Raw genomic sequence first — 16610 nt, forward strand, 5'->3', positions numbered from 1 at the left:
GAGATTTGGCCCCATCTTTCAAGTGACTGCCTGTAATAAGTATGAAGTTCAAAATATTAAATAAAGTTACAGTTTTCATTATATCTCAAACCAATAATTGAATATGTGTAGGTCATTACATTAAGTTTGATGCCAGTTTTCTCAAACATGGAAAGAAATATTTTTAGAAAATGCACAGTCATCTGTGAAAAATACATAGCCTATTTTCACTATTTAGACTGGTTTCTTTCCAACTAATATATTTTCATGTAAATAAAGACACTTTTCAGGTTTATCAAGAGAAACATATCCATGACAAGTTTTGATTGACCTCCCTTTCCAAGCTGTACTGGAGGTACCTTCTGAGATAAGACTGTGCTCACAAAAAAATGCTTGTTCAGGTATGAGGTACTATTGGTGGGAAAGGATCATTAAATATTTTTTTCCAGAATATCCCATGTCCTATCTTTTTTCCATTTTATAAGCAACACCTCAATGAAGTGTATTTAATGGTTGTCACTTGATTTCTCCAAAGAATGAAAACTGCTCATCAAGTAACAATATCTATTGACTCACTTTATTCAAATTTTTATTAAATTAAGCAGATAAGAGTAATTTTCTATGCAATATAGAAGAATCACACATTAAGAAAATTTGAAAAATTTGTTTTTTACAAAAAAGATAAATTGGGCATATCTACCTCACCAAAAGATTCTTAGTTCTTCATAAGATACTAAGCTCCTCTAGCAAATAAGGGAAGAAGTGATTAATAGTTATTGAGTACTCACTAATGTGCCAGGTATTCCACTTGTTATTTCAGATTAGTTACCTCATTGACCCCTCCCAATCTTCGGGAATATGCAGCATCATTTCCACTGTTACTTCAGTAACAGTAGCCTAGGACCCAGTGGCAATGAGTAGTGACATATGGTTTCTACTGGATACTTGATTCCAAAGCCACAATCTTTCTAGTATATCATTCATACATCTGACACATTTCAAAATATAAACCAATTGTCAAAAGTGTCATTTATTGACATTTTCTCATGTAAAGTAAGGTGACACAAATGATATATTTTAAGGAAAAGGAGAGAAAAAGAGGGAAGAAGGGAGAATATCTGTTGGTTCCTGATTAACTTTTCAGAACCCCTAGATTACCCAGCAACACATCTAAAGACAGTTCAATCTCCAAGGGTCTAGTTAAGCTCAGCTTACCACAAGGGGTGTGGCAGGGATAACAAGCACGGTAGTAACAATGCTAATGGTAACAGCAGCAAGATTTGCACTGTGCTTACCAGATTATAAGCACTGTTTTAAGCACTCTTTATTCATTAATTCCTTTAGTATACTACAATCCTAACAGATAAATATGTTTCTGTCTCCATCTAACTATGGGGAAACTGAAGCACAGAGAGAATAAGTAACTTGTCTAAAGTAACACAGTAAGAAGGCAAGCTGGTATTCAGTCCCAAGCAATTAGGCCCAACTGACCATGCTTTTCATCCTATTTGGTGCAAACATATGTTGAATAATGGAGTATGAATTCAGGAGTTCTTACCAAGAAAGTGGAATTGGGAAAGGGATAGAGGCAAGAGGGAAGAGAAGACAAAAAGATTAGAAATAGTAATGTGAGTGATTCCCAGCAGAGTAAGCCCCACCTCCATTATTTGGGTGTATGACCTCTGCTCCAGGGTGGAATAATAAGGCCAGGGATACACAGGACCCAAAAGACAGTAAGGGATTACAGAGAGTGAGGCATGAGTGTAGTGGCTTAAGCACATGGGCTTTGTTATCAGGAGACCTGGGTTGAATCCTGGCTCTCTTACTTAGTTTTGTGACTTTAGGTGAATTATTTAAACTCCTTAGTTCCATGGTCTATAAAATGAGGATTACAGTTCCTTTCTTACAGAGTTATGAGGATTAAAAAATCAATAAATATAAAGTGTGTTCCATAAGCACAATACTCCATAAACATTAGCTGTTGCTGTGGTATTCTAGTAATTAATGCATAGGATGCATGCATGGCCTCACTTTGAAGAATAAAAACTGTTAAAATACTCCATCCTGCTTCCACGTGAGAGGGAAAGCACCATCACCTTCCAGACTAAACTATGAAAACAAAGGGCAGTTTAACCAAAACTCTCAAAAGTTAGTTAAAAAAGGAAATCACAATTTTCAAGAGAACTGAAATCCTAATTGAGAAGGCAGTGCTACCAAAAGTCACAGTTTCTTGCAGTTTTGTACCTTATACAATCTGTAGTAATGAACTGCGACATCATCCAGTCGAACAGCCTCTTTGATATATTTAAGATGAGCCTCGGAAGCGGTCAGTGCAAACTGATCTTTGTGCATGTTTGGAATGTGCTTCAGGATGTAGTCCTTCCCCCTCTTGGAAACAACCTGTTGGGATACAAGGGGTGTGCAATGCAACATTTGTTGGAGGGATGTTAGTACCACCCACACTGCCAAAATGATGAAAGGCAGAGAAACTAAAATAGGCCTTGTAAACTGGCTAATTTCCATTAGGAAATTCCCACTTTTATTCTGTTTTCATCAACTGTTAAGAGACTAAGCTGCATCAGCTAATACTATAAGCCACAGAGTCCATTTAGCAGCAGTGCTGCATATCTAAGAAGAAATGCCACAGGTTCTGCTGGCTTTAAAGTCATCAAGAAAAAATCCCATGCAAACTTGTATGATTTTGTACACATCACAGTTTATACTTGCAAAATGATTGGTACCATGACATACATCTACTGTCATCACATCTGCAGTTTCTGGATCCTACTTCACTTCTAAATTACAGCCACAGAGTGAGAGCATCTAAATGTTCATCTGGAGAAGGCCAGGGACTTGGAGGAATTCTCCAAACATTTTTGGTTCTTGCATAAGAGACTATGAACAATTATCTGAATACTTAGAAGAAAACAAACTCATTCAAACATGCTTTGTGAATAGCTTAGATTTTCATTAGTGTGAGCTTTTAGATATCAAAAATATATAGTATCCTGCAGCTGCAGGCTAAGAGAAAGGTGTTGATTAAAGTCTTAGTTGATTTCATAAGGATTATAAAATATGGAAAGAATTATACAATGTGACCAAAAAGAGGGTACTTAAAATAATCAGAATAAAAAATTAGTGAGTTTTAAGTCTAAAAATGGCTTTACATATATTGACATTTTCCTTCTTCCTATTAAATAATTTATAAAGAATTAAACTTAATAAGTTATTGGGTGTTGGAGAGGGGGGTAAGAGAAGAATGGAGGAACTTTGGATTGTGTAGAGGGAAATGGGGCTGGAGGGGGTAGGGGAAGAAAAGATAGGGGACTGAGACAGACATCATTACCCTATGTACATCTATGATTACAGGAATGGTGTGAATCTACATTGTGTACAATCATAGAAAAGAAAAGTTCTACCCCATTTGTGTACAACGAATCAAATGTAGTCTGCAAAAATGAAAAAATAATTTAAAAATAAAGAAAATAAATTATTGGGTGATTACCCAATTTTGCTGAGAACAAGTTATATATAGTTTTTTCTAGGTTTCTTTTTTATGGGAATCACCTAAATCAGTATGTGTCAATATTTCTTTTTTCAGGTAAAAAAATCACAGAAAATAATACTTGTGAGAGCAATAAAGTGGATGATTGAGTCATCTCTAGAGTGGAGGAAACTGGTGCCTCACCACAATGTGTGCCACAGTACACTCTTTGGGAAGCTCTTGACGTAACTATCAAATTCAGTGTCTGATGGCAACTAGAGGAAGCAAGAAAGCAATACACTCTACAGACAGTGAGAGCTTGATACACTGTGGTCTTCAATGATGAAGCAAAGTCAGTCAGTCAGAAACTTATTGTGCACTTCAATGTGAACAGCTGATCATAAAGGTTCTGTTTATGTCTGTTCCTTGGAACATATTAAGAAACACTGAATTTACTGGGGAGAAGAGAGAAACAGATCATTTGAAAATAGATGGACAACACTTATGTTCAGAGTCTTCTTCAGTCAGAGGAGGGCCACTGGGCACCTAGCTGGACTGCCCAGAGGGGGCCACACTGGAACTGAGTCTTGGAGGATCCAAAGGAGTCAGCAGGCTCAAAAGGGAGTCGGGCTCAACTGGCTGAGGAACTGCAAGAAGGAAGGCCCAGAAGTGTGAAACACCACAGTAGGTGTGAAGAGGCAGCAACTGCAGAATATTGCTAGAACAAAAGGTTCAAGGTGCAGGACAACCAGAGAGAGAGCTGGAGGGACTAACAGGGACCATATCCTGGGAGTTTATAAGTCATACTTAGAAGCCCTAGTCTTCATATCACAGGGTGGAAAGACCCCAAATCATTTCATCTGCAAGCTGTGGAATAAGTGTGGAAGCAGAGACTAGCCTCCAAGGCAGTGATGCTGAGAGCTGGAGCCTGGAAAATGGTAGGGACCATGATGGGGAAGGTAACCATGAACATATAGAAAAGCTGACAGCAACAAAACACAGGGGATGTTATTTCTTAAGCGGGGTGACAGGTAATGAAGTGTTTTATCAGAGGATGCTGTGGAGATTGGCTGGACAGGACAGAGAGAAGGCATGGTTCCAAGAGAGAATTCCATACGACTCCAGTTTCTGGGCGCATGGGCAGATGGCTGTGCCCTGCCAAAAACAGAGGTAGGATTACATAGGAGTGAGGTGGAAAGAAGTTGAATTTGATTTAGGACATTTTTAGTTTGGGTACTTAAGGATAAATGGCTACCTCACAGACACAGGGGAAAGAAATAGATTTGCTCATAGGAGGTTGTTAAAAGCTGGTTTAGTGTCAAGTGCAGTAGTGAAATTCAGTTAAAGGAGTGGAAGGTGTGTACTGAACTTGGCAATATAAAGATCGCTGGTGACCTAGAGAGAGCACCATGAATGGGCTGGCAGGGAAAGAAGGCAGGTGAAAGTGGCCTGAGAATGCACATGGGAAGGAAGAAGCAGTATATTCTCAGAGTCCACAATGCTAACCATCATGCCATTATAACCATGTAGTATAACCATTATACTGCACACTGCTTTTTTAAGAAGCTTCTTGACAAGGCAGGCAAGTGAGGTGGTTCTTCTTTATCTAGGTTGTGTGGATTGAACACTCGTGTTCTGAGTGTTTCGACTGAAGGAGTGTGAGTCTGAGGAGGGGCTGATGACACAGAGAAGAGAAAAAGACAGCAAGATCTGTAGAAAGAAGGGGAAGAGAAACAGACTAGGGTGCAGAAAGGGACTGGCAGTTCAGGTTGGAACAACCTAAATTTTCTTCCTGAAGGAAAGAATGGCTCCTCTCCTAGGAGGGAGGGACTTGGAGGGCAGAGTGAGAAGGTGACTTAGATTTGTTTGCTCAGTCCAGGAAAACTGAATGATCTCATCTTTTAAGGAGTAATTGTTTCTTCCTCAATGGAGGAAAATACTGGTCCACTAAGAGTGAATAAGACACAGCCAGGTACGTGGCGAAGGAGACCAACAAATTCAAGTTCCACCATACTGGGGGTGGACAGCATACCTTCCCCCATTAGCTGCGAGCAGAGGAGCACATCAAGACATTATGTGTGCCGTGCTCTCAAGTGTTCAGTTTATGTTGAGGTATCGTGGGCAGTTTTACTGGTCCCGCAAACATGTGGTTCCCATCTCTTAAAGCAGTATAAGAAACAGCAAATTAGAAAAGTACTCAAGAAAACACTCATGAGAATTTGAAAACAGTGCCTACCCAAGATGGGAAGTAAGCCTCTGGATCAAAGTATTTTCCACAGTGCTTATTCCTTTTGAAGTTCCCAAGATCAGCCTGCAGGGCAAAGGCTGCCAGCAGGAAGTAGGCCTCCTCTCGGAGCACACACTGAGAATGGAGGACTTGTTTTCTCAGGTGCCAGTAATAATAGTATCTTGCTGCTCTGTCACTAGAAAATAAAAGAAAACACAAGTCACATTTTGGTGGAACAATGCAATTGCATGTAAACAGAACCCAATCCTGCTCTCCATCTGGTGATGGGAGTCCTTTGTTTCTGCTCCTCCCTCCCAAATTACTCACCTCACTGAGGTGAGGGCAGGGGAGGACTCCAAGTCTGACTACCACACAGCAAAGATAAGGCTACAGCTTTTGATCCATCCACAGAAGGGAAGAGGTATTTACTCCAATATGGTAAAAATAACACTGAATGTACAGAACAGACCTATTAGAAGCCAAAGCATCTGCTGTATTTAAAATTTTTTTGTTACCACGATGCTGCACACATGACCCAAATAAGAACAAATCTAGGGGTAATCCTGGATTTAATGTTTTGTTGTTCTTTTTTGTTTGTTTCCTAGCTGAACACTTATAAATATCAAAGGCCCTTTTAAAAATGTTTGTTTATGTACCCTTCTAGAATAAAAAAATCTGTTTAACTATAGTGTTTTTTGTTTTTGTAATTCTGAGAGTGAAGTAAAAGTGTCTCTTCAATCTGTTATTTTTTTATTAAGTGCAATATTGCTTTGTTTTATAGATGTGTGTCATGACAACCTAATGCTCCCCACAAAAGGAACAACTACCAGTGCACTCCTGACAGTCCACTGAGGTCAGAAAAAGACAGTCTCCATTAAAGAGGGATTATGGAAAATCTAATCAAAGCTCAAAAAAATAAAAAATGTTCATGGGCAAATAGGATGCTTCGCAATCAAAGTAAAAATGCAAGAAAAAAACGTGTGCATATGTATGTATTTTAATGAAGTAACTGACTACCATTTTAGGCTGACTGTTTACCTAAGATATATAGCTCATTAGTAGATGACAATAAAAACATATGGGTTCATTTTTAACTGAGACATTTTTTAAGTATGAGGAGCTTAAAAACAAAGCATTTCTGTAATTCTTTCCCTTTGGGATACAGAACTTTTCAAAACACTTCTTTTTATAATACTGACCACACATTGTTTGGACTGCTTCATCCATGGGGAGAAAAGGCAAAAATATAGACATGAATTAAACTTTCATTAGCCCCAGGAGGTTAATTAGTGGCTAAATAATATATTTTCCTTCTTTCTAAAGCATTGCACCCTTACCAGATAAACTGAATGAAAAATGTATATAAACTGAGAATCACAAGTTTTTCAGACTTTAAAAAATCTTCCTTATGGGATAATATGTTTTACTCTTTAATTTGCATCTAGCAATGACATAAAATATCACGAATGAATTTTCCTTATAATTCACTAGTCAAATGTATCTTTTTCTCTTTTACATGGAGCTTCTAAAAGTTTAATAATAAAGTAAAATACAGAGTTCACATTTCTTGTGTTTTCTATCAGCCAAGAAAATCACTTCTGAAAATTTTACAGCACCAAATCCTATACAAAACAGTAAATGAGTTTTCAAAATGGTGAATTCTGAATTTTCATCATGGGTATAGTACTGTTCACACACCTAACCCCAGAAGGAAGACTCTTTGCCTGCCCTCATTAAACTGCACCTCAGTGTACCACAGTATAGCTCCACTGGGCTTAATCTTAGCTCTGAAGCATTGGTATGAATAGACACAAGACGCTCAAATGTAAAAGGAACATTAGGCAAAGATCTAGGCACTTTTACAAGTGAGTTCCTGCCCCAGGTGCACTCCATCCCACTCCTAGGAAAGAATATCATCCTTTAATCAACCTCTCTACTCTCCACAGAAGAGCTAGTTCCTTCTTCTCGAATAGATTTTTAGTGAAAATGTGGAGTAAAAAAAAGTGAGCCAGTGATGTTAACATTTTCATTCAGTCTATCATTATCACTAAATATTCAATAAATATTTATTATTGATTATACCTCTGTTTTGTAGACTGAGGATACCTGAGTATGTAAAAAGATGAAAAAGAAAAAAATGGCTTTTATAGACTTTATATTCTAACAGGTGGAAAGAAACAATAAACACAAGTAACTTATTTGGTACATTAGAAGAAGTGCTTTGAGGAAACAAAGGTTTAGAATTTCTCCTTGTCCTCATACCTGATCAATCTGCCATTTTCCACATAGTACTGCACACGGAAGTGTATAATCATGGGAGGCCCAAACTGATCAATACCCTAAAACAAAGACACACACAGGAAACAAGATATTTTTGGTTGCTTCAAAAATGGGTTTCAAAGGCAAGCACAATACCATTATTTGCATGACACTTTTTAAAAAACCAAAGGGCTTTATTTACTCATAATGAGCAGGGGCTTTAAGTGGGTAGGCAGTTGTTCCATGTGGATACCAGGTTCCTATAAAACCAGGAAGTTACAAAGCAAAACAGGACACTATCTCTTTATCTAATTCTCATTCACAGTAATGCCAATGACAACATAAGGGAAGATAAAAATAAATGCCATAGAAATTTCTAGCTGAGATTCAGCTCCTGGCTCAGCTCTGTCCCCTGTGGTGACCATTTGCTCCTTATTACAAATGTTCTCTTATTCCCTTGACATTCCACATACCAAATTCTAATATGCTGTTTGTTTATTTAGACATTCATCTTCTTTATTCTGTCACTGGCTTTGAAGTAGCCTTCCAGTTTATCCCAAGAATTCTTAACTATGAATTGGAGCATCTGGGATTAGACACAGCAATCTTATTCCTGACTTACTAGGGTGATCCTGGAAACTCAACATAAATTTCCTGTGAATGTTCTCCCATATAAATGGAATTAGTGTTTACTAAATAAAGGCAACAGTATGAAAACAAAAGATCAAATGCAAGTATAGTAATTGTAAGGAATCCCACGAAAACCACATCGGACACGGGAAATCACATAAGGGAGTATTAAGCAAACTGAGGACCTCAGGCAACACGGCCTCAGCCAGAGGACCTATGCCTCTGGAGTGAGAACCGTCACCCAAATTCCTGTGAGAATTGGGCCAAATCCTCCACAAGGAATAGGCACATGGATACATTACTCTCGAGTTAAAAAGGCAGCTGCTACTGAAAAATTCCCTACTTGGACATCTGAAGCTAACTCCAGAAACCCACTCAGAGCGACACACCAGACGCCACACTGTGACAGCTCTGCTTCAGCCACCACAGATGCCAACCTGCCCACTAATGAGACCTGAGGAAACTACAGCCCTTCTCTAGTCTAAAACCTGGAAGCTGACTGGTCAACACACGGCAGAAGGTTTGAGGAATTCAACAAGGGAACCTGGGACCTGTGGTTGCAAAGGAACCCTGTTTCACTGAGAATGATGATATTACTGTCTGTGCTGTTTTCCATAGGTCCAGCCAAAACAGCTCCAAGTGAATGGAATCAAATCCAGAGGGTTGCTCTAGCCATATTTAACTTAAGTGTGGTAAGCCTATTAGAGGGCATCTGCTGCTTCTTGTAATAACTTGTGTCTTATTAAGTTCTGGGACAATGTGTCACAGTCCTTTTTCACTATGTTCCTGACAGCAATACCTTTCTCCCTCCTGGAACTATCAGCTTGATGCAGGTGTCAAAGCAGGCCCCCATCATTTTTGCCTCCATGAGGAACAAACCTATGCAACAGGACCAACATGCCCTATCTGCTATGGTGCACTTCCTCCTGAGGAATATGTTCCCCCACCTTTTCCTATTCCTCTCAATTCTGCTTCCCCAGACATAAAAGGGATGACAGAATTGCCACTGTGCCTTTGTACCTCTATTTACCCTAAAATACCAGGTAAGTGCTACCTGGCAGAAAAGGTCTTTCCTTGTCACAAAGGTGGAAAGATATATTGGACAGGAAACAACGATTCAAGAATATCGGGGATTCCCTGACAGATATTGCCCTAAAACCTCAGGCCCCACTTGGTCCCTGCCTAAACTCAAATCAAGTAAGGCACATGATTTAAACTTTCTGCTATATAAGATCCTAAACACAACTTACCACCTTCTTAATGATCTACACCCCCATTTAACAAAAGACTGCTAGCTGTGCTTGTAATGTACAAAGCTGCTCTCCCCACCCTTTCTGTTGCAGTCATTTCCCCGCCTCCCAACTACTGTCAGTCTGTGAACATCCTAGCTAGCTACTGGTTCATGAGTCAGCTTGCAAGTATCCTTCTCCGTTATTGGTCCCCTGTTAGCCTGGCGGAATTCAACTGCTTTAGAGTAGCGACCCTGCCATCTTTTCTCTCCCCCTGACCCACTTTCTTTCTCCTCCTCGCTCTTCCACTCTCTCTAGCTCGTGCCCTTTCTCTTTCTCTTTATTTTCTTCTCATTTTCTCTCTTACCCTGCAAACAGGTAGACACTCTGTTTGCTTAATAAACTCCCTTATGTGATTTCCCATGTCCCGTGTAGTTTTTGTGGAATTCCTTACAGTAATAGATTTAAAAATTAATAGTAACTTTAAAAACAAATTTTGACAACAAAGTCATGGAAAAGAAGCACATAATTTTTCCATTCTTTTACTTCAAAGCAGTATCCCAAGATTACTAAAAAGTTATTGTTCAACATTATTAAACAGCCATGAAGAATCTATGTTATTCATACTTGATTAATGTAATATTTTAGAATGTATAATTCCCTTTTTTCCATTTTCTAAAAAGTATTACTTATAATTTTTTATGATATTTAACAGCCAAATAAACATTTTTTTAAAAAATCAAAATAATTTTGCTCATAAGTAAAATCTCACCCAAGTGACTTCGTATTGTCGTACCTTGCTGGCCTCCTTCTTCCATTCCTTTGGACAGTATTTGTAAAGCTTTTGTGACAGCTCCATGTACACATGTTCATTATCTGCATAGTAAAAAAAGAAGACGGTGCAAAAGAAGAGATATTTAAAAGAAAAGAACATTCAAAGAAAAAACTTTTTAAAAAAATTCTCCAGATTTGTGAATGTACTCTGAATTTATATACTACCAAGAAAACTCAACAAGATACTAAAAGATTAAGGGTACTATGGGCTACATATTAATGAGATTATAAGTTATTTCACTTCTGCAGTACAAAATTCATACTAATAAAATATAGTTGTAATATGTAACATTTATAAAAAACTAGTTTTGAATTTCTGCTTTTGCTTAGTGTCTAGGGTCATTATAACTTCATCTAAGTTCCAACACTGTGGGTGTTACTTAGTCTTAGAAAAACATGCTTTTGTTTGGCTCATAGAAAACTGTTCCCGTAGGTGCAAAATAATGAAATAGGGCAGAAACACCATTTTAATTGCTATGTAATAAATTAGAAATTATTAATGACAGCACATTTCCAAGTGAGGAGTCTGAAGCCACTTTGTCAAGAATAGTCTTTAAGAATAATTCCCTGTATTTCCTGCATTAAAACAAAATGATAAACTTGTTATGCTGTGTTTTCTTGTATTGCCTTTGGGATTGATTTTGTGGAAAGAGAAGAATCTTATGAAAAACAAGTATGAATGCCAAAAATATTCCTTCAAGGGGTTCTTGTTTATCAGGTAAATAGAAAATAAGACTGCTAAAACTATGTAAAAATGAATATACATGTGAAAACAAGCTGGTTATAAATTCTCCACTTCTCTGAAAGAGATTCTTTAAAAGAGAAATACATTCCACAAGAAAAGTCTTAAGCACTCCTATTTTGTACAAAGTTTTATTTATTTATATTTTCCACAAACCAATTCCTCTTAAAATGTTCTGCATTAAAATACTCATGTTGGAAGGGAAGTGGTCTCTTTACTCCAAGAATAAACAAGTTTGACTACTGATTCCTGGCTAAATAGTGAGGTTCAACTGGAAAAATGTCGGAGAATAAGAAGAATAAAACTACTCTGGCTATAAATGGAGTATTATATCATCTGATTTGAATGAAAAGGATGAAGAAGTGGTCCCAGAGTCAACAAAGGGGGAGGTTACTTAAATCCAGTTATCAGGTTAGCAATACTATCTCCCATCTCTTTTTCTCTACTGATCAAAAAAAAGTGGCAAGACCAGACAATCTTCTTGTTGAATCTAATTTATGTTTGGTGTGTATCCTATCAGAAGTAGCAACATAATGAATAGCAGTGAGACGACACCATGGGAGCACATATATGTTTTTAATCTACCACTGTATCTTCACCATCTGACAATTTGACTAGAGCTTTTAACTTAAGAATTCTAGAATTTCTGAAAAGTTGAAAGGTGGAGGTTCCTAGAGAATTTTGCTCTCAGAGAAGGTGTAGAAACTGTACCCCTTCTTCCAACCTCACTCTATGCGTCTCTTCATCTGTATTCTTTGTAATAAACTGGTAAAATGACTAAATGAGTAAGCTGGGTTTCTCATTATTGGAGAAACAGTTTACAAATAATGGAAAGAGGAAGAACTGAAATGAATCTCATGGAAATAGGTTAGAATTACGAGTGTTAATATGAACTCATGAGTGTGGAGAAAAATATGTGGAGTAATTTGTGACCAAAGTTAATATCACCAGTAAAAAGATAAATAGGTAATTTGGTCTTCTGATATGACACTGAGAAGAACACATCATACATCTGGTATTCCTACCCCCAAAATACATAATTTGAATTGGTCACAAGGAAACATCAAGCAAACTCAAATTAAAGGACATTCCACAAAGTAATCTGACTGCACTCTTCAATGCCAAAGTCATAAAAGACAAGGAAAGATTGCAAAACTGTTCCAGAATAAAGACAACTTGAGACATGACAACTGGATGTATCTCACAGTCCTAGATTCTTTGCCTATAATGACTATGACTAGGACAATAGACCAAATTAAATCCATTTAGTATTAGTGTTAATTTTCTGATTATAATATTTATACTGTAGTTATAGAAGAGAATGTTCTTGTTTGTAGTACATAGCATTAGAGAAAGAGATGGGTGAATGGAAGGAACAGATGCAGTAAAATGCTGTCCTTTGGGGAATGTAAATGAAGGAGATATGGGAATTCTTTGTAGTATTCGTGCAACATTTCTATAAATCGGAAATTATTTTCAAAACAAAAAGTACAAAACTTGGAATTTAGATTCCTGGTATTTAGAAGGCCCTAGAGTGTTATAATAGTTGTATTTTAAAATGTTAATGGTTGAAGTACTCCAGAAATTATATCCTTTGTTATTTGACTTACAAGGAGAATTTCAGATACCAATCTAAAAATGTGTGAGAGTATTTAGGGCAGTAAAACTATCCTGTATACTGAATAGTAGTTTCATGCCATTTGTCCAAACTCAGAACATAAACCAACAGGGATGAACCCAAATGTTATCAATGGACTTTGGATGCTAAGAATGTGCCAGTATAGGTTCATTGATTGTAATGTGTATCACTCTGGTGCAGATGCTGATAGTGGGGGAAGCTCTTTGTGTGTGTGTGTGTGTGTGTGTGTGTGTGTGTGTGTGTGTGTGTGTGTGTCTGGTTCAGGGAGTATGCGGTGACTCTCTATACTTCCTGCTTAACCGCTGTGAATCTTAAAGTACTCTACAAAATGAAGCTTATAAAAAAATTTCTCAAGCACACACCAATACTACAAAGTTGGTGGGGCAGTAAGCTCTATTTGACATGTGAAAACCTGACAATGAGAGAAGTCAAATGGTGTATCCAAAGTCATACAGCTAGTTAGTGGTGGAACCAGCATTAGAACTGGACCATCTGATGCCCATTCCTTTGTTTCTTCACCTTTAAAGAAGATGTCTTTAAAGTGCTTGTTTTGAAATCTAAGGGAGCTGTAAATTGGCTTTCTTGGACTGATTTGCTGAACAACATTGGTCAACAATCCGGCTGTAGTCTAGTGAGAAGAATTAACTTTGAGCATAAAACAATAAAAGTCCATAGGGCATCTTATTGATCTTAGGCCCTTCCTTGAAAGATGACAGAGGTATTAACTAACACAAGTATGGAACTTATTGTTTGTGTTTTAATTGCTCTGACCACCACAGGAAGAACAGAAGAGCGAATGGCTGATTCACAGAACCCTGAGGTGATCCCTGAACCATGTTCTTTGGCCTCTCCAAAAAAGGTAACTGAAAACAGTTCATGTTTTGGAGGAGAAAGGACCTGGTTTATCAGTTGATCATGATGCACTTTCTAACTTGGCGAACATAAACATTTAAAGGTGCTGATGCTGGCTGTTGTGGAGCATGCATGTAATCTCAGGGACTCAGGAGGCAGAGGCAGGAGGATCACAAGTTTAAGGCTAGCCTCTGCAACTCACTGAGGCACTGCCTCAAAATAAAAAATAAAAAAGGGCTGGGGATATGGCTCACTCTTAAGCATCAGGGGATTCAATTCCTGTCACACGCATGTGTGTGTGTGTGTGTGTGTGTGAAAATATACATATAAAGCTTTTTTTTTTTAATATTTTTTATTTTTACAGACACATTTTGATTCATTGTACACAAATGGGGTACAACTATTCATTTCTATGATTGTACACAATGTATATTCATGCCATTCATGTAATCATACATGTATATAGGGTAATACTGTCTATTTCATTCTACTGTTTTTATAACCTCACCACCTCCCACCCCTTTTTCCTCTATGCCATCCAAAGTTCCTTCATCTTCTCTTTCCCCCATCACCCCCCCCCATTGTTAATATATTGTCATGCACTTATCAGAGAAAACATTCAGCCTTTGGTTTTTTAGGTTTAGCCTATTTCACTTAGCATGATATTTTCCAACTTATCCATTTACCAGCAAATGCCATAATTTTAATCTTCTTTATGGCTGAGTAATATTTCATTGTGTATATATACCACAGTTTCTTTATCCATTTGTCAATTGAAGGGCATCTAGGTTGGTTCCACAATCTAGCTATTGTGAACTCAGCTGCTATGAACATTGATGTGTCTGCATCACTGTAGTATGCTAATTTTAAGTCCTCTGGGTATAAACTGAGGAGTGGGATAGCTTGGTCAAATGGTGGGTCCATTCCAAGCTTTCTGAGGAATCTCCATACTGCTTTCCAGAGTGGCTGTACCAATTTGCAACTCCACCAGCAATGTATGAGTGTGCCTTTTTCCCCACATCCACACCAACACTTATTATTGCTTGTGTTTTTGATAATAGCCATTCTAATTGGAGTCAGATGAAATCTTAGGGTGGTTTTAATTTGCATTTCTCTAATTACTAGGGATGATGAGCACTTTTTCATATATTTGTTGATCACCTGTATATCTTCTTCTGTGAAGTGTCTGCCCATTTCCTTTGCCCATTTATTGATTGGGTTCTTCGTATTTTGGGTATAAAGTTTTTTAAGTTCTTTATAAACTTTGGAGATGAGTGCTCTGTCTGAAATACGTGTGAAAAAGATTTTTTTTCCACTCTATAGGCTCTCTTTTCACATTATTGATTGTTTCCTGTGCTGAGAAAAAAACTTTTTAGTTTGAATCTATCCCATTTATTGATTCTTGCTTTTATTTCTTGCACTATGGGGTATTGTTAAGGAAGTCTGGTCCTAAGTCAACATGATGGAGATTTGGGTCTACTTTTTCTTCCATTTGGTGAAGGGTCTCAGTTCTAATTCCCAGATCCCTGATCCATTTTGAGTTGAGTTTTGTAAAGGGTGAGAGATAGGAGGGAGTTTAATTTCATTTTACTGCATATGGATTTCTAGTTTTCCCAGCACCATTTGTTGAATAGGCTATCTTTTCTCCATTGTAAGTTTTTGGCACCCTTATCTAGTATGAGGTTACTGCACTTAAGTGGGTATGTCTCTGTGTCTTCTATCCTGTACCATTGATCTACTTGTGTATTTTGGTGCCAGTACTATACTGTTTTTGTTACTATTGCTCTATAGTAGAGTTTAAAAGTCTGGTATTGTGATACCTCCTACAATACCCTCTGCTTCACTCTTCCTCCCCAGGATTGCCTTGTCTATTCTGGGTCTTATGATTGCTTTTTCTGTTTCTATGAGGAATGTCATAGGGATTTTAATTGGAATTGCATTAAATCTGTATAACACCTTTGGTAGTATGGCCATTTTGATAATATTAATTCTTCTTATCCAAGAACACGGGAGATCTTTCCATCTTCTAAGGTCTTCTTCAATTTCTTTCTTCAATGTTCTGTAGTTTTTATTGTAGAGATCTTTTACCTCTTTGGTTAGATTGGTTCCCAAGTATTTTTTTTTTTTTTTTTTTGAGGCTATTGCGAATGGAATTGTGTCGCTGGCTCTTTGCGGTACAAAATCCGTGGATATTTGTCACCGCCTGCAGCAACAACTTGCACGGGTCTTATGGGTGGTAGAGTGGAAACTGAGGCACTTCTATCTTTCTCTTTAGTGCACTGCTTTCTTGCTTGTTTATAGAGGATAGAAGAAATGAGGTTTACTTGCTTTGAGAGGAGAGAGAGAGAGAGAGACTTTGCTTAAGAGAGACGTTGAGAGAAGGACAGGCTTTGCTTAGAGCTTCTACGCCTTAAATCCTGCATCCTGTGAACTAAGGGTACGTCTACCTAAGGTGCCCTAGTGATGCGTCTCAGTTCTCAGTTCTGCGTTCTGCCTTCCACCGCTTCCCCTACTCGCTGCTTCCGCGCGTGTGTCTAGCTGCTGCCGCGCGTGTCTTCTTCTACTACTTTTCTGCTAATGGCTGCTGTGCCGTGTCTCGCTCTGCCTACACTTATATCACCTCCAGGAGGCGGAGAGCAGGGCCACGCCTCTTACGCAAAGATTAGGCGAGACGCTCGGAGCAGGCAATTAGTGCTCGAGAACACATGTGCATACATTGTGTGCGAGGACGAGAA

General features: G+C 38.0%; 1 protein-coding gene across 4 annotated transcripts in view; it reads right to left on the bottom strand.

The window, feature by feature from the left end:
* Positions 1–16610, bottom strand: part of FRMD6 (FERM domain containing 6) — a 272362-nt gene that overhangs the window by 23957 nt on the left and 231795 nt on the right. For 3 of the 4 annotated variants that reach the window (XM_079121175.1, XM_079121174.1, XM_079121173.1), the window contains 4 exons: positions 10581–10684; positions 7953–8029; positions 5700–5886; positions 2224–2379 (listed from right to left, as the gene is read on the bottom strand). In XM_079121175.1, the coding sequence (XP_078977301.1) occupies positions 2224–2379; positions 5700–5886; positions 7953–8029; positions 10581–10684 (524 nt within the window). The remainder of the gene's footprint in view (positions 1–2223; positions 2380–5699; positions 5887–7952; positions 8030–10580; positions 10685–16610) is intronic. The other variant, XM_079121176.1, reaches the window with a different exon arrangement.

Source organism: Sciurus vulgaris (genome assembly GCF_902686455.1).
Source record: "Sciurus vulgaris genome assembly, chromosome: 2".
Classification (NCBI taxonomy): domain Eukaryota; kingdom Metazoa; phylum Chordata; class Mammalia; order Rodentia; family Sciuridae; genus Sciurus; species Sciurus vulgaris.